We start from the raw sequence: 22573 nt of genomic DNA, 5'->3' as shown, positions 1-22573 counted from the left end.
GAATTTGAATAGGAGGACGCTTTGATTCAAAGGGCTTTGGGCCTTGGGGCTTCACATCCAGGCATTCGGGGCAGGGTGTGCCCCTTAATTGCATGGGGGAGGTGAACCGCCCCCTGTGATTAGCCTTCCCAAATGGAGGCCGCCCTTCTGTGTCATGCGCATTGGGTCTGAATGACTGCAGCACTTTGAATGACACGCACATGCATCCCTGTGCCCAATCACCTGAACCCATGATCAGAAAACACAAGCACTGCATTACCGTAGTGACCCAAGAACTATCAAGAGACCCTCAGTGGGCTTAGTGAACCTCTGCAGGAATGGATTACTTGTATGTGTACTATAATTATTAGGTGAAATGCACTATACAACTGTCTAAATCCAGCTGCATTGTTGTTTTATACCCAAAGAGTCCCGGTTTTGTGCTTACTTCAGAATGCAAAGGCAACATGTATGTTTGAGTGAGGGTCCTTCTAGCAGGCCACGCCAGCGTCTGCACGCAGCCACTTCCTGATGCCTGACCTTTGGCCCTGTCCCATAGGGCCCAGCGCCAGTCCTGCTGGGATGAAAGGAGGCTCAGCCCGAGCAGAGCGGCGGAGCTCGCGGTGGACGCCGCCGCACGGGGAGCGGCATTTCCGCCAGGCGAACACGGCGAACAGCGGGAGCACGGAGGAGCTGAGGCCCGCGCTGTCGCTCCTCTCCGTACGCACGCGTCTGACTGTCATGGGGTCTTTTTGGAACGGGGAGGGGGGGGAGGGAGTATTCTTTATTCTGGTTTTGTGCGCCAGAGTTTCAGTTTGACAGATAATATCTTTTGTGCGGCCCCAGCTTTCCCAGGCTCGGGCAGGAACGCCGTCAGGAGATGAGTCCACGGCTACTTTTCCAGCTCGCTACGCGTTCGAGACGTTCGGCAGGGGGAGTGGACGGCGACGCACCCCGCCACTGTCTGAGCACTGGGGGAGTGCCCAGGCAGGGGGGGGGGGGGGGGTTGGGCTAAGATGGCCCTGGGATTGCTGGGAGCTCAACGGCATGAAATGTTTACTTCTTTCTCCTAAAGGAAGAATGCGAGGCATTCAGAGATCAGGAGTAAGGGGATGGGGGGGCCGGGGGGGGGGGCACTCTTATCTACGCAGCTCTGGAGGGGGCAGCAGTTGCCCGGGTAACAGACAGACACTTATCAGACGCTGCAGTGATCGCAGCAGCAGACCCCAGTGCCCAATTCTCCGCCCACCTCTCAGCATTATGGGTAACGCGTGAGAGAGGAGCACACCGCACCCAGATGTGTGTGTACCATGTGATCGCTGAGCACACCACGCCCACGTGTGTGTGGTGCTTTAATGGCGGCAATGGAAACGCAGTCCTCTGCTCAGCTGCCACGTCACTCAGGAGATCAAACGCCAGACGCTTGGAAACAGATTTCTCGCTTTTTTCTTCCTTCTTTTTTTGGCTTTTACAACCTCCTGTTTCTGTCTGTTTGAAACTGAGAGTGTGGCTGACGGACCCCTCAGTGTACATCATCGGGGACACATTTCAGCACCCCACAAATCATCCTAAAGCACATCAGAGAAAAACCAGAGCTCGTGGTGACGGTGATACCACTGAAAACAACAGGAGCAAAGAAAATGTATTTTAAATTATACTTTATTTCATATAAAAACCAAACAATAAACAAATAAATTAGATATTTCTAAAATAATTCTCTTGAGAAGTCTCAAAAACAAGTTTAAGAACATTGTGATTGTTACAATGGTAGCAGAAATGGAATAAACCCGATTTTGTCGTACTGATGGGTTTCGAATAGAAAATACATGTTGGTTACGTCACACAAAACCCTGAATTGCTCCGGAATGCTATGGTAATTACTGGGATATCTGAAAGGCATTTCAGGGACTGAGGTCCTGGAGCTGGTGTGGTGTTCAGCTGTGGGGTATTTACTGGTGTAGCTGCCATAGAGAAGGGGGGGGGGCGAGTCAGCAGAATGATTGGCACATTAAAATAGCTGCTTAGGCCTCGTCTACACGGGCGCCATCCTACAGAAGAGGCTGAAATTTTCACGGGCCGTCCACAGACCGAATTTCGTTGGTTTCCTGGACTACGTCAGGAGGACAAACGAGGGGACCGTGACAGACAGATTGCAAAGCTTTGCTAAATTCATTTGGGACGACACTGGACCCTTATCTGATGTAGGGGGTGAGGGCAGCTCTCCATTCCCCCCCAAGGACATTTTTTGAGAGTTTGGCCCAAAAGGGCCTTATTAGCATTAGCATTTGTATGTTAAACGAAAGGGGGCAGCAGGAGGCGTTAGCATATTAGCATAATAAGGCCACTCCATTAGCACACAGGGCCTAGCCTAGCCCCACAGCCACACCCACTAGAGCCACAGGCTCAGTGTGCGCCCACCACACAATCTGCGCTGGTCAAAAGATAACGGGAAACAATAGGGGGGGGTCCTATTTTAAATCAATTAATCAGGGGGCTCGCTGAGAAAAGGCCTTTCCTGCCCCGGCAGGACTGACTGTAGAGGCTCCAAAGGGGCCCCCCCGTGAATCGCGCCCCTCTTTTTGGGGCGGGCCGTCAGAACAGATTGTTCTTACAGAATGTTTTTCGTACATAACAATTAGTACCATAAGGCTGTGGCCACAGCGGCCCTCACAGCTGGCTGCTGGGGTGATAATGGGGTCCAATTCCTTTCGGCAGACAAATAAAAGGACTGAACGGTAAATATTTGAGCGTTTTCTAAACACTGGTGGTTGTTGAGGTGAGTGACCGGTCTCACACTGTAAAGCGCTTTCAGATGCATTGAAAGGCGCTATATAAATGCAATTCATAATTATTTTATTATTATTAAATGCATAGTTAAAGAATATTACTTCCAGTACAATGACATGTGGTCAGAATTACATTATTTCTCACCCCAACAATTCATCTCATACCATTAAAAATAATTTATAAAAGCTAACTGCCTTTTTTTCTCTTTGTGATATGTACATAGAAATATTTTAATATTTAATATATTCACAGGAAATCGGAAAATTCAGGCACTTTACCGCCATTATAGCAACTTAATACAAGAGATCCTGAGATTTAAGACAATTTTTAAATACCAGATTGTAAAATAATCTTATATATATATTTATATTTCACAATGTCATCACTTTTTTTTATTTTTTATAACAAAATATATTTTCTCTTTTCATCTTTCAATACTGGTTCTACATTGTACCAGATCTGGTGCTGCTCTATTTGTTCAGAAAAAGTTTGTACTTGAGGCCCATTGGCTGTCCATCCCCATGGCAACAGAGCCCAAACAGCTGAGTGTGGCCTCATTGAGAAGAACCTGAAGGCACAGGCAGCTGCTGGACCGGCCGGGGTTTGCAGTGCCGAGCGTCGACATGTCGTTCTTAGGATCAGGGCCAGAACCAACATGGTCCGTACCGCTTTTTTTCATGCGCGTATTTTTTAAAGCAAACTCCCCCCCCACCTCACCCCCCCCCCTCCCCCGTATAATGCCCCAGGCCAGCGGCTCCTGGTGACCTCCATCTTGAGTCCCGCGCGGATTTCAGGTCTTCATCCTGGAGTGTACGTCGTGGTAGCCGAGGAGACAGGGGTCGGTGGAGGTGGCATCGTGGGTAAAGACCGAGTCGTTGTCCGAGGAGCAGGAGCTGGAGGAGTCCTCGCAGGACGGGGAGTACTGCTCGAACGGCGTGGACAGGTCCAGGTACTGGGGGGGAAAAACACAAAAACAGGAGTTTAAAGTGCTGCCAAAATCACCCCCTTCCCCCCGGTCATGGCAGGGTTTAGCCACCCCCCCCGCTCCCCCCACGGTCTCCCACAGGACACCCAAAGCCATCTGTCTGCCCACTGAACAGTCCCTGGCACTAACAAACACATTCACTGATAGGCCTTCCTTTGTTTCTGATCTGCTGTTTGTGTTACTCTGCTGTACACACTGAGCTTCTCCTGGGGCTAAACCTGCAACCTTTTTATTTAGGCTTTTCAAAAGTCAAGTGTTCCAGACCTCATCTTCTAGGTTTTTGCAATTTTCTATGAAAGAAAATGTGACGTCTTTCACAATTGTAATGAACAAATCAAAACAATAATAATAAATGTGCTCGATTGGCTGATGTATTGATTGATTGACAGGGTTTGAGTGCATGTTGCCATGGTGTCCCTATGATTGGCAGGCAGGCAGCCAAAGAGAGACTCCCCTCCCCCCCCATCTGAGACAGCCAATGAGAGACTCACCTCGTCTGAGACGGCCAGCAGCACTCTGTCCAGCTCCTCCACCAGCTGTTTGAAGGTGGGCCTCTGGGTCGGCACAGCCAGCCAGCACTCCCTCATCTTCATGTACCTGCAGGGAGAAACACAGTCAGCACTGCACAAACACGGTCAGAACCGCACAAACACGGCCAGAACCGCACAAACCCGGTCAGCATCACACAAACACGGTCAGGGCCTCACAAACACGGTCAGAACCGCACAAACCCGGTCAGCATCACACAAACACAGTCAGGGTCTCACAAACACGGTCAGAACCGCACAAACACGGTCAGAACCGCACAAACACGGTCAGAACCGCACGGGGTAAAGGAACTCACAGCTCATGTGTGCAGTTGGAGGGCTTGTCCATGCGATGCCCCTCCTTCAGCAGCTTGAAGAGCTCCTCCACCGGGATCCCGGGGTACGGCGACCCCCCCAGAGTGAAAATCTCCCACATCAGGACCCCGAAAGACCACCTGTGGGAACACGAGCCAGGCGTGAGTCCCTGGGGGGGGCAGCACAATGCAGCCATACAGCCCTACGCTCTGTCCGGTGTGAGCTGTGATACCGCTGGACTCTGTCCTGTGTGAGCTCTGATACCGCTACACTCTGTCCTGTGTGAGCTCTGATACCGCTACACTCTGTCCTGTGTGAGCTCACTGAAATTACCGCTACACTCTGTCCTGTGTGAGCTCTGATACCGCTACACTCTGTCCTGTGTGAGCTCTGATACCGCTAAACTCTGTCCTGTGTGAGCTCTGATACCGCTGGACTCTGTCCTGTGTGAGCTCTGATACCGCTACACTCTGTCCTGTGTGAGCTCGGTACGCTCAGCCTGTTAATACGGCGCTCTGAATGATGTGTATGTGCAGACGTGTGTGTCTGGAGTCCTTTCACACCAGGCCGCAGCTGGGCTCTCTGTGGGGCTAGCAGGCTAGCAGCTACGGGCCCTGATTTGCAGGACTGAAGGAAGCTGCGCGGAGGGTCAGCTGACTGAGGCACGGCGGGGCGAGGGGCGGGACTTACACGTCGCTCTGGTGCGTGTAGACTCTGTCGAACAAGGCCTCCGGCGCCATCCACTTCACAGGAAGCCGGCCCTGCAATCACAAGGCAGCGCTGTGAGTGGTCAGCGCGTTACCATGCCGACGGGGCTGGACCGCCCTCCTTCTGATCCCCTCATACCCCACCCGCTCACCCCCCCCCCCCCTCCCCAGATCCCAATTATGTCCCATTAGCCAGCCTGTCAGTCAGGGGGGGGGCACGTTAACATCTGTCTTTAAAAACATTAAATCAGCAAACAGCCCCCACTGGGGACGCAGAGCGGAATGTAAAACACAGCGCTGTTTACGCTGAGCGGGACCCGCTAACAGGACCAGCTGCAGGACTGGGCCTCGCACGGCCCTGCTCCTTACCGCCAGAGAGAGAGAGAGAGGGAGAGAGAGACCTGTGGCTCGGCTCCTTACCGCCAGAGAGAGAGAGAGAGAGAGAGAGACCTGTGGCTCGGCTCCTTACCGCCAGAGAGAGAGAGAGAGAGAGAGAGAGAGAGAGACCTGCGGTTCTGCTCCTTACCGCCAGAGAGAGAGAGAGACCTGCAGTTCTGCTCCTTACCGCCAGAGAGAGAGAGAGAGAGAGAGAGACCTGTGGCTCGGCTCCTTACCGCCAGAGAGAGAGAGAGAGAGAGAGAGAGAGAGGCCAGCGGCCGTCACTCACGTTGGTGGTTTTCTTGTAGTAGTCGATCTGGTGGACCCCCCGCGCCAGGCCGAAGTCAGCGATCTTCATCACGTTGTCTTCCGTCACCAGAACATTCCGCGCCGCCAGATCTCTGTGGATGCACTGTCAAACAAAGAATAAAACAAAGTTTGTCAAGTCAAAATACTGACCTCAGGTGCCTTTCAGAGTCAGCTCTAAGGGGGATGAAAGGCCCAGACGTTAGGAGCAGGGTTAGGGGTTAGGGCCGTTGTCCTCAGTATCTGTCCATGTGTTCGGTCCGCTCACTTTACGGACTGTGCTCATCTGCAGTGAGCTCGGCCGTCTGGCCGCACAGCCATAAACAGGCTCACAGACAGGAAATTAAATTCATTACTCCGCCATTTTAAATGCAGGATACAGTCCGAGTCAGACAAAAAAAGGGCATTTTTGAAATTAATTAAATATACATAGATTATATAGATTTGGCTAGGGATTTTTTTGGCAGTTGGAGTGGATGTCATTAAGGATGGCAGTTGGAGTGGATGACATTAAGGATGGCAGTTGGAGTGGATGTCCGTAAGGATGGCAGTTGGAGTGATGGTGCAGTAAGGATGGCCAGTTGGAGTGGATGTCAGTTAAGGATGGCAGTTGGAGTGGATGTCATTAAGGATGGCATTGGAGTGGATGTCATTAAGGATGGCAGTTGGAGTGGATGTCAGTAAGGATGGCAGTTGGAGTGGATGTCATTAAGGATGGCAGTTGGAGTGGATGTCAGTAAGGATGGCAGTTGGAGTGGATGTCATTAAGGATGGCAGTTGGAGTGGATGTCATTAAGGATGGCAGTTGGAGTGGATGTCATTAAGGATGGCAGTTGGAGTGGATGTCATTAAGGATGCTTTGGTTTTGTTTGTGGCGGGTGACAGAGCGGTTCCAGATGGCTGCGCTCTTAGTGGTGAATTCGGCGGGCGTGGCGGCGGTGGCGCTGCTCACCCGTCTGGAGGCCAGGTACTCCATGCCCCGTGCCACCTGGTAGGCGCAGGACAGCAGGTCCTTGAAGGTGAGCTGCTCCTCGGGCACCTTGGTCACGTCGAAGGTGTAGTCCATGCCGGGGGGGCGGCGGGCGCGAAGGTACTCCCGCAGGCTGCCTTTGGAAGCGAACTCCACCAGCACATAGAGCGGCCCTGAGGGGAGGGGGCGGTCAGAGTTACTCACCATCGAGGGGGGCAGGGGGGAGCACGTACGCGGCCTGGGGATCAGAGTGACTCACACTGAGGGGGGGGGTCAGAGTAACTCACACACCGAGGGGGGGGGGTAGGTGATCAGCTTACTCACACGCCTGTGCCGGGTGGAGGGGGGGGGGCAAGCTCACAGGTAAATGGACAGCGCGAGTGGACAGAGCTCACGCTCTGTGCCGGGGGGGGTGGGGGGGGAAGGGGGGGGCAAGCTCACAGGTAAATGGACAGCGCGAGGTGGACAGGAGCTCACCGTTCTGTGTGCACACGCCCAGGAGGTTGATGATGTTCTTGTGTTTGTCCATCAGCTTCATGAGCTCCATCTCAGAGATGAGGTCGGCCAGGTCTTTGTCCGTGGCGTCGTCTGTGGGGGGGGGCATGGGGGGGTTAATTTAGTCAGGCTGGCACAGGGCAGGGGGCATTGACATTTAAGCCTTTTACCTGGCTGAGGGGCTGCTCTAAAGACCTCTTTCTCTCCCTTACCTTTCAGCATCTTCACTGCCACCGTGGAGACCTGCTCAGCGCTGTCCTTCTGTATCCCATAAGCCTCTGCTCTCACCACCTGACCGAAACAGCCTTCCCCGAGCGGCTTCCCAAGGGTCAAACTAGGGCACAGGAGAAGGGGGGTCACAACACTGTGGGGGTGGACTGCGTGGAACGGGGGTGCAGATACTTGTTTGGGGACTGCGTGGGACGGGGGGGTGCAGGTGCTTGTTTTGGGGTACTCACTTCTCCCTGGGGAACTCCCAGTCGGGGTCGTAGGGCAGATCGAACTCCAGCACCCCGGCCAGCATGGGGGAGCAGCTGGAGGAGAGGCGGGCCACCCGCATGAGGGAGGCGCTGGACTTCCCCGAGGAGTCCGACTCCACGGAGTACTGCAGGGGGGGAGTAGCACACAGCGCGGTCAGACCAGGAGGCTCTCCCAGGAGGAGGAGCGTCTCAGCTGAGAGGGGGCGGGGCTGGGCGCGTACCTGTCTGCGCAGGGGGAACTTGGACAGCTTCTGCACGGGGAGAACGTCGAAGGCCTCGCGGCTGCCGCTGGCCTGCATGCGGCACAGGACCACGATCACCACCGCCATGACCAGCGCCACCAGCCCCGACGCGTAGATGATGATGTCCGTGTACTTGGTCTCCATCAGATCCACTTCCTCCGCCACTTCCTCCTCTGCAAGACCAACCAGCAGAAACAGGAACGTGGTTCGATTACAGTCACACTAAACCCAGATAAAGACATCTGCCCCCTTCATAAATACAACCCAGCAGCGCAACCCAGCAGCATGACCCAGCAGCACGACCCAGCAGCGTGGTCCAGCAGAGTGACCCAGCAGCATGACCCAGCAGCACGACCCAGCAGCACGACCCAGCAGCACGACCCAGCAGCACGACCCAGCAGCGTGACCCGGCAGCATGACCCGGCAGCGCGACCCAGCAGCGCGACCCAGCAGCATGACCCAGCAGCATGACCCAGCAGCATGACCCAGCAGCATGACCCAGCAGCATGACCCAGCCCAAGCCTACCTGACAGGACGGTGAGCCAGGCGGACTGATAGGAGAATCCGATGGAGTTCCCAGCCAGGCAGGTGTACTCTCCCGCGTCCCCCATGGAGACGTTGGTCAGGTACAGGACCTCCACCTCCGACATGTTCAGGCTGCCGGTCTGCGGACGAACAAAGACAGAGCAGCGTTAACAGCCAATACCTGCAGCTCTGAGCCTTTACCGCCAAATCTCTGGACCTCTGAGCCTTTACCGCCAAATCACTGGAGCTCAAAGCCAGAGAAGCCTTTACCGCCAAATCACTGGAGCTCAAAGCCAGAGAAGCCTTTACCGCCAAATCACTGGAGCTCAAAGCCAGAGAAGCCTTTACCGCCAAATCACTGGAGCTCAAAGCCAGAGAAGCCTTTACCGCCAAATCACTGGAGCTCAAAGCCAGAGAAGCCTTTACCGCCAAATCACTGGAGCTCTGAGCCTTTACCGCCAAATCACTGGAGCTCTGAGCCTTTACCGCCAAATCACTGCAGCTCTGAGCCTTTACCGCCAAATCACTGCAGCTCTGAGCCTTTACCGCCAAATCACTGCAGCTCTGAGCCTTTACCGCCAAATCACTGCAGCTCAAAGCCAGAGAAGCCTTTACCGCCATAGACAGGAAGTTGGAATACGGAAACTGTGGGAAACGCGCAGCGTACCTTCAGGATCTGGACGTAGGGGATGCCGTCGGGCCCGAAGCGGCTGCCGTTCTTCTCGATGTGCTTGAGCCACTGGATGTGCGGCTGCGCGTCGCTGTACACCTTGCAGAAGAACTGCACGTCCCCCCCCACCACCGCCGTGGCGTTGGCAGGAAGGCCCGCCTGCAGGATGGGCCGGTGCGGGGAGCGCTCTGAAACCGAGAGGGGGGGGAAGATTAGCCCCCCTGTCCTAAAGCAGCACAAACAGCATCTGCTCGCTGTTCACTCTTACACTCACAGATAACCCAGCCTTCACTGCAGCAGGAACTTATTCATAACAATAATCACCACAGAAAAGTACAACAGAATCAGGTTCATTATGAGCAGTGATCTCAGTGTAATCTGCAGCTAAAGGCCAGATAAGCTGCACTCCCCACCCACCCCTCCACATGCTCCCCAAAATCCCCACACTGCTCACAGACTGGCTCCGAGGGGGAAGGGGGGGCATGGCCCGACCCACACAGAGAGGCTCTTTGAAGTTGGGGGGGTTTATTTCTTTTGGAGCACGCTCTCTTGTGCTCAGAGACAGCCTGCTGACCCCAGACGGGACACCATAACAAACAGGACAGTCACAGGTCAGCGTACCCCGTCCCGGGCCCGTCCCGTCCAAGCTGACGCCAGGACCAGGCACCCCCCCCCCCCCAACTCCCACCCCCCACTGCGCCCGTGTTTACTGCCCAATCCCCCGAGCCGATCCTAAATATCCCAGCAGACACTGGGGCGGAATTCCTGCTCCCTGACGGCACAGCCAGGCGGCCCGCGTTCCCTTTCATCCCTCTTTTCCCATTTTGGAGAGACGGCGGGAAAGCAGGAAAGCGGCGGGGGGGGAGAGGTCGGAGGTCAGACGCTAGCGGTTAGAGGCGCGCGGCGCACGGCGGCCTCTTACCCAGCACGTCCAGCAGGTAGCTGTGGGCGATGGAGCCGTACTTGTTCTCCACCACGCAGGTGTAGTTCCCCCGGTCCGACGGCACCACGCTCTCCATCACCAGGCTCCAGTGCTGGTGCCGGAGCTGCAGAAACAACAACAACAGCAGCGCAGGTTAGTTACCGCACACCCGCCAACCAATCCACTGCATGTTTGTGAGTTGTCATGGAAATGAAGACGTGCATAAGGCAGGCTTCTTCCTCGGGCAGCTCTTTTATTGTCTCTGTGACACAAAGCGGGCGGCTGACAGCGCCCTGCACTAACAGGCCTGTAAAGAGAATGGGGCCGGAAGCCCAGCGGCCCGTTGGCTGCTAGCTGCGTAATGTTCCTGCTGACAGACGCGAGCGCTCACAAAAGCTCCAGGTGGGGAGACACGGGGCCACACCCGCCCCCCTGCCCCCCCGCCCCCCCACACCCGTCCCCCCTACCTTGATGCCCCCGATCCGGTGCTCCCCGCGGAACTCCCGCCCGTTCTTCAGCCAGCGGATGGCGGGCAGCGGGGCGCCCATGGCGGGACAGCGGAACTTCACGGTGTTGCCGGCGGGAACGGCGTAGAGCTTCTTCTCCATGCGCTGCGTGTGTGTCCAGTACGGCCCTGAAACACCGGGGGGGGGGGGGGGGCGTGAGCCTCACCGAGCAGATTACACACTGCACACACATCACCCAGGGAACATTACCCTTTACACTCACTATAACACACACTGACATCACACAGCACACACATCACCCAGGGAACATTACCCTTTACACACACTATAACACACACTGCACACACATCACCCAGGGAACATTACCCCTTTACACACACTATAACACACACTGACATCACACTGCACACACATCACCCAGGGAACATTACCCTTTACACTCACTATAACACACACTGACATCACACTGCACACACATCACCCAGGGAACATTACCCTTTACACTCACTATAACACACACTGACATCACACAGCACACACATCACCCAGGGAACATTACCCTTTACACACACTATAACACACACTGACATCACACTGCACACACATCACCCAGGGAACATTACCCTTTACACTCACTATAACACACACTGACATCACACAGCACACACATCACCCAGGGAACATTACCCTTTACACACACTATAACACACACTGCACACACATCACCCAGGGAACATTACCCTTTACACACACTATAACACACACTGACATCACACTGCACACACATCACCCAGGGAACATTAGCCCTTTACACACACTATAACACACACTGACATCACACTGCACACACATCACCCAGGGAACATTACCCTTTACACTCACTATAACACATTATAACACATTATAATCAGTCAGAATGTCTCATGATTACCGTACAGTTACAGCACCATGACTCACCTCTGGTGAAGTAGACCTGGTCGTTCTCCATTTCAGTTGAAGTGTCATCCAACCCGTTGTCTTCATCATCATCCTCATCACCTGATCCCAGTGAATCTGCAACATGAAACCCTTTCATTAAATTTAAGGAACATTTCACATACTATCTGTCTATTTACACACATCCACACACACATATGGACAGATTATTTTATTTTATACCATGACTAAGGATGTCCAGCTGCAGTGATTTCACTACAAGCCACAGTGATGTCATTACCAGCTGCAGTGATGTCACTACAGGCCGCAGTGATGTCATTACCAGCTGCAGTGATGTCACTACAGGCCGCAGTGATGTCATTACCTGCCACAGTGATGGAGAAGTTCCTCAGAGGCTCCCTGGTGCCCCTCAGGACGCAGACGTACAGGCCCGAGTCCTCGTACGTCACGTCGGTGATCTCCATGACGCTGGAGCGGATCTGTATGCGGGCGCTGTGGGTGACCCGCAGTTCCCCTTTGTACCAGTGGATGGCGCCAGGGCGGTTTGTGTCACAGCGCAGCTTCAGGACGTCCCCCGGCTCCAGCAGCAGGTGCTCCACCGCGTCCTCCCCCTGGTCCTCGTCTGTCCGGGAACAAACCCCAAAAACTGAGCCTGGCTGTCTTACCCCCGCCCCCCAAAACCTGCTCATCTTACAGCCCTGCTCCTATACACGCAAAACAGAGCCTGACTGCCTAACTCCCCCCCCAAAACTCCTGCCTTCGTTCTTTTTACATCACACAAAGGAGCAGTTTCCATGGTGATGAAGGCCTGGCCCCCCCCCACCCCCTGCTGTCCTGTCTGTGTGGATCATTCTGGAACCGTGAGCGAGCAGCTCGCTCAGACTGACAGGCCGGTAATGAACATGTCATAGCGTGACAGACCTGGGGCTCCACTGCCGCGGGGGGGAGGGGGGGCTGACTAACTGAGCCCAGGCAGGCGAGCGACCCCCCCCCCCCCCCCCACCCCCCCCTCCACCCAGCCCGAGATCACCGCCCGTCCCAAACATGCCCCTCCCCCCCCCCCCCATTCCCAAATCACTTCCGCTACCCCTTTCACGGCGGGCTTACCGGCAGGACGTTGGCTGGCCGCGTCCGGTCCCGGGTTCGGGGGAGGGGGAGGGGAGGGGGAGGGGGCCTCTCTGCGGAGAAGGAGAACGGAGCTGTGAACTCTCTGATCACACACGCGGGCGTGACCAGTCAGCGTGTGCGTCACTCAAACAATCAGCAGGGCTGAACACAAAAGGGCCGTTTGCAGGGTTTAGACACCGCAGGGCAGCCCTGCGTACCGGACGGGGGGGGGGGGCAGTGTTTAGACACCGCAGGGCAGCCCTGCGTACTGGACGGGGCGGCGGGGGGGGCAGGGTTTAGACACCGCGGGGCAGCCCTGCGTACCGGACGGGGGTGGGGCAGGGTTTAGACACCGCAGGGCAGCCCTGCGTACCGGACGGGGGTGGGGCAGGGTTTAGACACCGCGGGGCAGCCCTGCGTACCGGACGGGGGTGGGGCAGGGTTTAGACACCGCGGGGCAGCCCTGCGTACCGGACGGGGGTGGGGCAGGGTTTAGACACCGCGGGGCAGCCCTGCGTACCGGACGAGGGGGGGGGGCAGTGTTTAGACACTGCAGGGCAGCCCTGCGTACAGGACGGGGGGGCGGGGGGGCAGTGGGCTATCACTGAGCCCCGTTCATTTTTAAAACGGGTTAAGGAACATTAAAAGAATCAAGAATATGATAGAGTGCTAAAATATAAATAAGTGCCTGGCACTGTTGGAGTCGATTACATTTTAATTCAGACAGTTTATTTAATTCCATGTAAAGTGCTAATGATGCTGCATGAGGATTTTTCAGTGAATGAACTCAGACTGGCTGAAGTGCCTGGGCTGGCCCCAGCTCTGGTACCTGCTGCAGGTACGTCAGGCACGGCGGACTGTAAGGCCTGCTCTTGGAACAGTACGGCGTACCTGCTGCAGGTACGTCAGGCACGGCGGACTGGAAGGGGACGGCGTACCTGGTAGGACGTGCAGCCAGGCGGACTGCGCAGACTGCAGCCCTGCGCTCTGCGCCCTGCAGACGTACTCCCCAGCATCCTCTGCGGTGACGTTGGCGAGAGACAGAACGTTGACTTTGGAGACGTTGCTGAGAAGTGGCTGAAAAACCAGAGAACAACACTCACCATCAACACTCATTAATGCTGAATAACAGAACTCACCAATACTGACCAACAACTCTCACTAACACATACATCAACATTGAAAAACAACACTCACTAACAACACTGACCAATAACACTCACTAACAACACTCACCAGCACTGAAGGGAGCAGAAACAGTAGCACTAAAGAACTATCACCTTCTGTTTATAACTGAATCTCTAGCCGCGTTTCCACCGCAGGAACTATACCCCGGAACTAGGAACCTTTTGAGGAACTCAGTGCGTTTCCACCGCAGGAACTAGGGTCTAAATTTAGTTCTGGGGGCTTTGTTTTACCCCCCAAAACGTTCCTGCTCGGGGGGTAGTACTTTCCGAAAGTACAGGAACCTTTTGGGTGGAGCTTGCAGCGCTGAACATTTCTGATTGGTCGAGTACTCGTAGCATTTGTGTTGTATTTATTTTCCGCCATTACCCGCCATGTTTGAAAATATGCAGCGCAAACCAATTTATTTTCATAATAACTTCAAATCAAACTTGTATGTTATGCGGCGCAGTAGCCTACTTTTGGTTATAGCCTGTCAACGTCTTGGAATTATAACGTGTGCTCTTCTGTTCTTTTCTTGCTTTAGTATTCGTTTATAAAATGCTAAGCATTCGTGGTGGGACAGCATATTACGTAGGCTACCAAAACATTCAAACGGATTAATTCGGTTGCTGAATATTTTCTTACGGATTTTCTTTGTTAGCCCGTTGTAATTGACTCAAAACGTTTGATACAGTTATGTGAGGTATGCGGTAGTTCTGCATAATTAACATTGGTGATACAGTACAAGCAAACTGGAAATCACCTTCCGCACTTTTTATCCGGGTAAAATAACAGGTTAATTCTAGTAATCTTCCCTTTAGCTTTTTCAGACTGCCGTAATTTTACTCAATTTTACTGCCATTTTTCAATTCCACGAAAAGACCAGGAAGACTATGGACTCATTTATGGTGCATGGTTCGCATCTGGAGGGCACACTTCGCTGCTCGGCTAGCAGTAACTTCGAAGGAAAGCAAACGGTGGCTGTACCACTACTAATTTACATTTTCACGCAAGTCCGAGTTTTCGTTCTATTCTTGTCATTTTGCGATTAGCCTATATGGAATTGACGACGAGAAAGTAATAAAACAGCAAATTGTTTACAACGTGTGCATGTTTTCTGCTGTTAATGAATGTGTTTGAGAGGATATATGAAAATCAATAAATACAAAAGTAACCATATATAGTCATTGTTGGTAACCCGTTGTATATAAGTGGAATAAACCCCTTCGGGCTGTCCCGGTTATTAGAAAATAATGTAGGCTACTTCGGTGGTAGTATGGCGTTACAGAAGAAATCATATGACAGATGGACCGACGACAAAGTCAGTGGGCTAATTTGCCTAATCTTCGCGGTACTTTAGACCCCGGTGGAAACGCAGACAACCATTGGCTGAAGGAACCTTTTAGTTCCTGGTAAAGTAGTTCCTGGGACTGAAAGTTCCGGGTAATTTTGGTGGAAACGCGGCTTCTGTTAAAGAGCCTTTTCATTCCCTTAGAATCAAATTAATCATGTGATCGCAGTTTCCCTCCATTTTAAAGTGTGCCTCTCCATTATAACCTGCACTGCACTTCCCCGGTATCACCTGGAGCCCTGAGAGGGGTCTTCGAAGAGCGGCACACAGAGCAGATCTCCGATAGGTTGGAGGGGCTGTCACTCACCGTCAGAGCCCGGAGGATTGGCTGGCCGTCGGCACCCCGTTGGCCCCCGTCCAGTTTGAACCACTGGATGCGCGTGGAGGCGGGCCTGTGGGCCTTACACTGCAGCCTCACCTGCCCCCCCGCCTGCGCCGTCACGTTCTCGGGGTACCCCGGCTGGAGGAGGGGGCGTGGAGGTCTGTGCACTGGAGAGGGGGGGGGGGGGGGGGGGGGGGGGGAGCACAGACAGGGCTCAGTTTCACTCTCTCAGCTTTTGGCCAAAAGCCTGTGTTCTGCCTCTCAAGGCTCTGATTAAACGCCGTGATAAAACCTGGTTAGCGCGTCCAATGCTAACAATCGCTTCTCACACACACACACGCCTCGCCGCGAAGCAAGAAAATGCTGCAATTCCAGGCCCATTTCCTCTCTAATTGCTTCCTGCAAATCTTTTTGTCAAAGGCCGATCTGTTCTCCCCCCGCAGAAGAAAAAAAAACCAAATAAAATAAAAACAAATAAAAATCACTCTCAGTGTTTGATTTTGATTGACAGAACACATTTGGGGGGAAGAGATAATCAGTTTTGGGGTGGATGAGTACCCACAGACAGACCCCTTTATCCCACCACACCCCACACCCTACAGGGCATCTGTGCTTACAGAGCACGCTAGCGTTAAAGACTGCCCCGACCCCCCCAATACCGGCACACAAACAGCCCTGCTGAGAGCGTGGGGGGGGGGGGCACAAGTGTGCTCTCTTTCCTGCAGCACCAGGTTCTGGGGTATCAGGGTGTCGGGGTACCCCAAACCCAGCTTCTCCCCGCTCTCTCCACCTCCAGCCCCGCCTCCGTTCACACACCGCGAGCCGAGCCAAGAAGCCCATCTGCTGCAGGAACACACGGATGAACTCGTCAGGCTGCGGCCTGGGCCCTGACCTCTCCCTGACCTCTAGGGAAAGTGCGAAGTCTCGCTGCGAATCGAGAATAAACCGGAAGGAAAACGGGTTTGATCTGCAGCGCGAGAAAACAGACAAATATCTATATTCAAAAAATACCGTCCCATCCCTGATCATTTGAAGGCCTAAAAATGGGAGGTGTCCTCAGACGCTGAAGGGTGTTTGTTACTTTGAGAACTGCTGACTAAGTTCCGCACGTTTACCAACAGGCTGGAGCAGAGTCCTGCGCTCCTAATCTGCCAGTTTACCTCTAAAACCGTAACAAAAAAGCCTTTGTTACCTCACGGTATACCTCAGCGGCTGGGATTATTACACAAAGCGCTAATTAGCCAATTAAGGTTTCAGCGAGGCGACCACGTCAGCCGTGAACCTGATCTCTCAGGCGAGACAGACGGGTTCTTTCAGACCGCCAGGTTCCAGGCCGCCGCGCGCGAGAGAGAGTCGCCCCGCCGTTGCCGTGGTAAACGAGCCCGGCCGGCGCCGTGGGCTACGTGTCGCCGCCGCCAAACCGCCGCGTGCCGCTGGCCGCGCCTCGCGGGTCGACCCCGGGCTCCCTCCCCAGGGCGGAACGCTGGGGGTCACGGCCGCTGCTTGTTTTCTTCCCCCCCCCCCCATGAACTGGAACTTTCCGAGGCGGTGTGCGCCATGAGTTATTACTGCCATTACAGGAGCCTAACGTCCTCTGGGGCAGTGTCGGGGTCCCCCTCCACCCCCCCCCCAGTTTGTAGGAGGATCAGAGGCAGGGTCTCATAACGAACCGCTCCTCTGGGGGTCCCCTGGGGGCCCCCGGGGGCCACCTCCGCCCCTCACACAGCTCCCGTTGTCCGCCGGCCAGTCGCGGGCGCCGTGGCGACGCCGCTGGGTAAACAGCGCCTGTCTGCGGCGGGAAGGAGAGCGCCCGCGCGGCTCTGTTTCAGCGCTCGGCCCGTTTCCGACACTTCACCAATAAAACCGGTAAAAACCACCGCTCTTCTGCGTGTGGGAAACAGGGAGACGGGGGCTGGGAGGCTGGGGGACTGGGGGCTCAGAGACTGGGGCTCGGGGACTGGGGGGCTGGGAGGCTGAGGCTGGAGACTGGGGACTGGGGGCTGGGGGACTGGGACTGGGAGGCTGGGGATGGGGGACTGGGGCTGGGGGGCTGGGAGGCTGGGGATGGGGACTGGGGGACTGGGAGACTGGGGGCTCAGAGACTGGGCTCGGGGACTGGGGGGCTGGGGCTCGGGGACTGGGGGGCTGGGGCTGGGGCTCGGGGACTGGGGGGCTGGGAGGCTGGGGGCTCAGAGACTGGGGCTCGGGGACTGGGGGACTGGGGCTCGGGGACTGGGGCTCGGGGACTGGGGGCTCCTTTATCAGAAGCGTCAGCGGAAGCCGGGTCCTCGCTAGCAGCCCGTTAGCAAGACGGCGGTCTCCAGCTCCGCTCACGTCATCACAGCACTTAACTCTGAATGAATGGCTCTCTGGCAGGTAATAAAGGAGGACAGGGGTGCGTTTGTGAAGTATCAATGGAAGACCCCCCCCCCCCCCCCCGCACGCACCCCCTCACTGGCACCAGGCCAGACAGATTTACACTTCCGTCCCTGAGCGCTCTGGCAGAGAGGAACACCACTGCTAACAGAACCACAAACACAGGCAGAGAAACGCACTGCAGCACATCCAGCTCCCACAGGGTCACACAGTCACATGACTGCACACTCAGGGTCACACACAATCACATGACTACACACTCGGGGTCACACAATCACGACTCTGCACTCAGGGTCACACAATCACATGACTACACACTCGAGGTCACAATCACAGCCATCGCAACTGCCACCCAAACGCAGGTCAATGACGCACTAATACCTGCACCACTGATATAGCTGTACCAGTGATATGCTATAATACATCTGTACCAGTGATACATCTGTACCAGTGATATGCTATAATACATCTGTACCAGTGATATACCTGTACCAGTGATATGCTATAATACATCTGTACCAGTGATATACCTGTACCAGTGATATGCTATAACACATCTGTACTAGCTAGCTAGGACCATGAGGATGGGGCCTCAGCTAAACCTCTTTTCTTAGACTTGGTGCCCCAGGAGAACATTCCACAATTTCAGCCGTCTTTCCTTGTATATTTGAGGACTCAAATAAACCAAACAAATGCCCCAGTAGCAGTGTTATTTAAGGACACCTAATTCAGGCCGTACCACATCTGACTCACTCAATATAAAGCGGGTTGGACGTATAATAAAAACTTAAAGAACTTAAACCAGACTGTAAGGCATATGAGATGGTTTTCTTGAAGGGATAAACTCTCTTGTTTTCAGGGAGTCATTTGAGGTAGATTTCTTAGGGGAAATGGATAAACAAAAGCCAAAAAGTTACAGGAACTTAAATGGAACCAACCTTTGATTCTGCTCTCTTCCTTCAGGACCGATTTGGACAGGACACCATGCACCAGGCACAAGATAAGGACAGAAAGCTGGCAGGAGGTGATCATCTTGCAGACGTGGTGAGTGCAGGCCTTGTAGTACAGGGAGAGGGGGGAGGGAGGGAAGGAGACTCCTTCAGTGTTCACTAAACCTCAGATGTCGTCTCCTAGCATTGGCAAGCTCGGTTTACACCCCTGTGGCTCGTAACCTACAAGAGAAAGAAAACAAAACAAAAAAAAAAACGTTAATCACATACAGATTTCACACTTCACCCACCATGTACTAAATATATCTTGGCAAGGCTGCAAGAAAAATATTCAGGACATATTTTTTCCAATGCATGTCAGATATAAAACGGACACTTATAAACAATGGATTCTTGAAAGCTTTAATTTAATCGCAAAGCTCTTTTTCACGTCTTTCTACAGAGTATGTGCCCTCCTGGAGCGAACTATACAGGCCTGCGTTATCAGGGCATCTCTCTCTCTGTCTCTCGGGCATGAATGTGCGGCTATCGCGGCTGTTTCTGGTGAATAGAAGGTGTGCTCTCTGAATAACGGACGGTTACAAAGGAAGCACGTGAATCCAGCTGGGACGCCCGAGGCGCGCGGTGATAAGTGTCGCGCGGAGCGTCGCAGATCCTGGAGAAATAACTCTGTCATCTAAAAGTTAGTCACTGAGAGAGTGCTCTTAAAAACGTTGCAATGTAATATTTTTTAAGTTCATCATATAGTATTGATAATCAAATTAGTATAGTCTTCATATCCTATGAAAGATCAGCTTGTGTTTTAATTTGGATTCCTGAACCACTGTTTACTGAAATTAATTTAACCTAATTTTCTTATCATTTGAAATGCCTTTGGGCTGATAAACACGATTAAAAACGGAGCTATCCTCCTTTCTACGAACAATTAAATGAAACTAATCCAACTATGCAGACAATACCGACAGTTAACCACCGTTTCACATGTGCAAGGCATCCAGGATGCGCGTTTTTCAACGTTCAACGACGGCAGTGTCGTCTTCCGTACGCATTCTTAAAATAAAATGTTGTTTCGCTTTTAAACAGTCTTTAAAATAGGCTACTGAAGTCATGTTTTAAGCATGCAAAGCGTATCGTTACAACGCTATCCATAAACACTTTGATTGGAATTTTTATTAAGTATTAAGGGTCAGAAGTGGATTTGTGTACATCACATCAATACCTGAACTCTACACGCCAAATGGCCAGTGTAAAATACACCTTTTATCCACTTTTTTCGGAAAAAAATGTTTAATTTAATTATACTTTAACCTGACCCATGCGTGAATTTTAACAATGACACCCCAAGGCCGTTACAATACATTAACCACAAATCACAGGCCAGCCCTCCGCCCTGTTACATTCCAACAAATTGTTTGGTTAAATTTTAACACGAGCACAAACATCACAAAAGCGTCTATGGGTCTTACAATTTTGTCAGATTGATCAGTCAGGGTGGGAAACGTCCTAACTATCTATCTTCTGCCTTGTTGGAAGCAAACGCGGTTCTATAAAATATATTGCATCTATATAAACACAAGGATCAGTACAATGAAACTCGTGGGGTAACGTCGTTACGAACGAAACTGAGGAATTAGCCTGAAAATTAAATAAAACGTGACCTGCAAAGTCAAATAAAAGCAGCTTTGCCGTCGTGTCTGTGAATTTTGATTGAAACAACTGTAAAACAAACGCGAATTGACCATAACCTATGTAAAATGACCAATAACACCATGATTTAATTGACACTCATAATTATATGAATTATATTATAACGGTTTCTCAAAAAATAAAAACTCCCGAAAACCGGCATAGGCTACATTGTCAGCTTTGCGAAGATACTAAACAGTCATTATTGCTCAGAAAACGTTAAATAAAATTATAATTTCTAACTATATAATTTCGTAATATTACCCGGTAAATCCAGCACTACACACTGCACTCAACAGATAAATTTAAAATGAAGGAAATATGTTTAGTTACCCTTTCTTCTGCTGTCGATGATAGGCTTCCTAATTCTCGCCAAGGTAACGCAAAATCGGAATCCCCATTTAGGGCTTATCTCCAGTTATTCGCCCCAAAATGATCTTTGGTGATCCTCTGGCCTTCCCGATTGGAGGGTAAATATGTTCGGATAAAACTATAAATCCATTAAAAACAGAAACAATGCCCGCAAGACGAGCAGGGAGTCCGATCCTTGGAACGCCGCTCAAAGTCCAATTCAACCTTCTTGATTAGGTTCTCGTAGCCAAGACTGCTGTAAAGTTGATTCACAAGGAACGAAGTGCTAAATCCATTTGAAGAGAATTACCACAGGGTATTGTAGCGGTTTTTTCTGTGCCTGAAACGAAAGTGCTTTGAAAGAAAACATTTTCGTGTTTTTCGAGAAAAAAGTGAAAAAACATCTCCAGTGCAAGGTGTGAGTCCGTGTGATGCTCCAGTCTACGGCGTGTAGAAATAACGTAGCCGTAGCAGCGCTGACAATGGAACAGATGTCAGTTGTTTGCTCTGTTCCGATCACTCCTCTTGCTCTCTCTCTCCCTCTTGGTCTGCTCGCTAATGGTTCGTCCCGGAGAACTTAAAGCATTCACAAGCCATCCAGCCGAAATCTCAATTAGCAACTCTCCAGTTACGCGGCAGAGCTGCTCCGAGCGTCCTACTGCCGGTCCGTCTCGGGGCTCTGTGTGCGCGAGAGTCACAACAATGGACTAAAACGGGAGAGAGGGCGAAGGGGGGGAGGAGGACGTAGCATTCTGTAACCCCCACCCCCCCTAAAATAATCCCTCAGAGGCAGCCCCCAGTCACAAATATAAACCAAAATCTTCCCCGCACAACGGGCTCCATTCACTTACAAATTATCGACGGTTTCTAGAACTTATTTCCTTCTTTACATTTTGTTCAAGGAGCCCATTTACAATTGTGTTCACCTTTTTCGGTTGTACAAATCGCGTTAACATAGCTAAATTCACTTTAAAAAAAAAACATTATGAAATAAGTAGCGACCGACAACCTGAGATACATTGCCTGTATGCAGCAGCTTGCATGCATCCCCATGTACCTTCAGGATTTCTCTTAATTAAATTTGAATTTCCGTGCTTACGGCACGCTGTTTGCTCCTTTTAAATATAAGTGATATCTTTATCGGTTTGTTTTTGGGTGAAACGTTTCACGTTTTCTTTTTACCATAGAATGTGGGTCTGTTTACTGGGTCTTCGTGACGAAACGAAGCGAAGTAAAGAGTAAAGAGAGTAAAGGAGGCGTATCTTCTGGAAACGCACGTAATTGCAAAGTACTCGCTGTCTGCGCTGAATAGCTGTGAATTGCCGTCTCTTAATTACATCATTGTAATTGAACTGGCGGTTAAGTAATCCCCTTAGTTGCGGCCATATACAATCAAAACAGCAGCTTTGCTTAATTCATTCATGAAATAGTGGCTACTTTTAAAAGGGGAGCCTACGTGTGCTTTTGTCTTGACCTAGGATATTAACTAGCAATGAAATAAAATATATGCGCTGCGTCAAGAAAACCCGGCGAAAAAAAGCTGTAGGTACTAGTTGGTTGACAATTCATTTCA

The 22573-nt window shown here is 52.2% G+C and overlaps 1 protein-coding gene across 4 annotated transcripts; it reads right to left on the bottom strand.

Moving 5' to 3' along the window:
- Positions 1 to 1620: 1620 nt before the first annotated feature.
- fgfr4 (fibroblast growth factor receptor 4) lies at positions 1621 to 22288 on the bottom strand. Of its 4 annotated transcripts, XM_064349656.1 has the most exons (21): positions 22183 to 22199; positions 20983 to 21679; positions 18952 to 19185; positions 15623 to 15804; positions 13736 to 13874; positions 12055 to 12312; positions 11712 to 11807; positions 10755 to 10921; positions 10288 to 10411; positions 9363 to 9553; positions 8697 to 8835; positions 8150 to 8343; positions 7908 to 8053; positions 7662 to 7783; positions 7432 to 7542; positions 6937 to 7127; positions 5968 to 6090; positions 5284 to 5354; positions 4596 to 4733; positions 4243 to 4348; positions 1621 to 3718 (listed from the first exon to the last, which is right to left on the bottom strand). In XM_064349656.1, the coding sequence occupies exons 3-21, from the start codon at positions 19043 to 19045 to the stop codon at positions 3557 to 3559; spliced, it is 2754 nt and encodes a 917-aa protein (XP_064205726.1). In that variant the 5' UTR covers positions 19046 to 19185; positions 20983 to 21679; positions 22183 to 22199; the 3' UTR covers positions 1621 to 3556. The 4 variants fall into 4 exon arrangements, with proteins under 4 accessions (XP_064205726.1, XP_064205729.1, XP_064205725.1 ...); XM_064349659.1 differs by lacking the exon at positions 20983 to 21679 and having other exon boundaries at positions 22183 to 22288; XM_064349655.1 differs by lacking the exon at positions 22183 to 22199 and having other exon boundaries at positions 20983 to 22176.
- Between the last annotated feature and the right edge of the window lie 285 nt (positions 22289 to 22573).

Source organism: Anguilla rostrata, chromosome 9, assembly GCF_018555375.3.
Source record: "Anguilla rostrata isolate EN2019 chromosome 9, ASM1855537v3, whole genome shotgun sequence".
NCBI classification, from domain to species: Eukaryota; Metazoa; Chordata; class Actinopteri; order Anguilliformes; family Anguillidae; genus Anguilla; species Anguilla rostrata.
The sequence above is the reverse complement of the archived record's forward strand: the minus strand, read 5'-3'. Positions and strand labels throughout refer to the sequence as shown.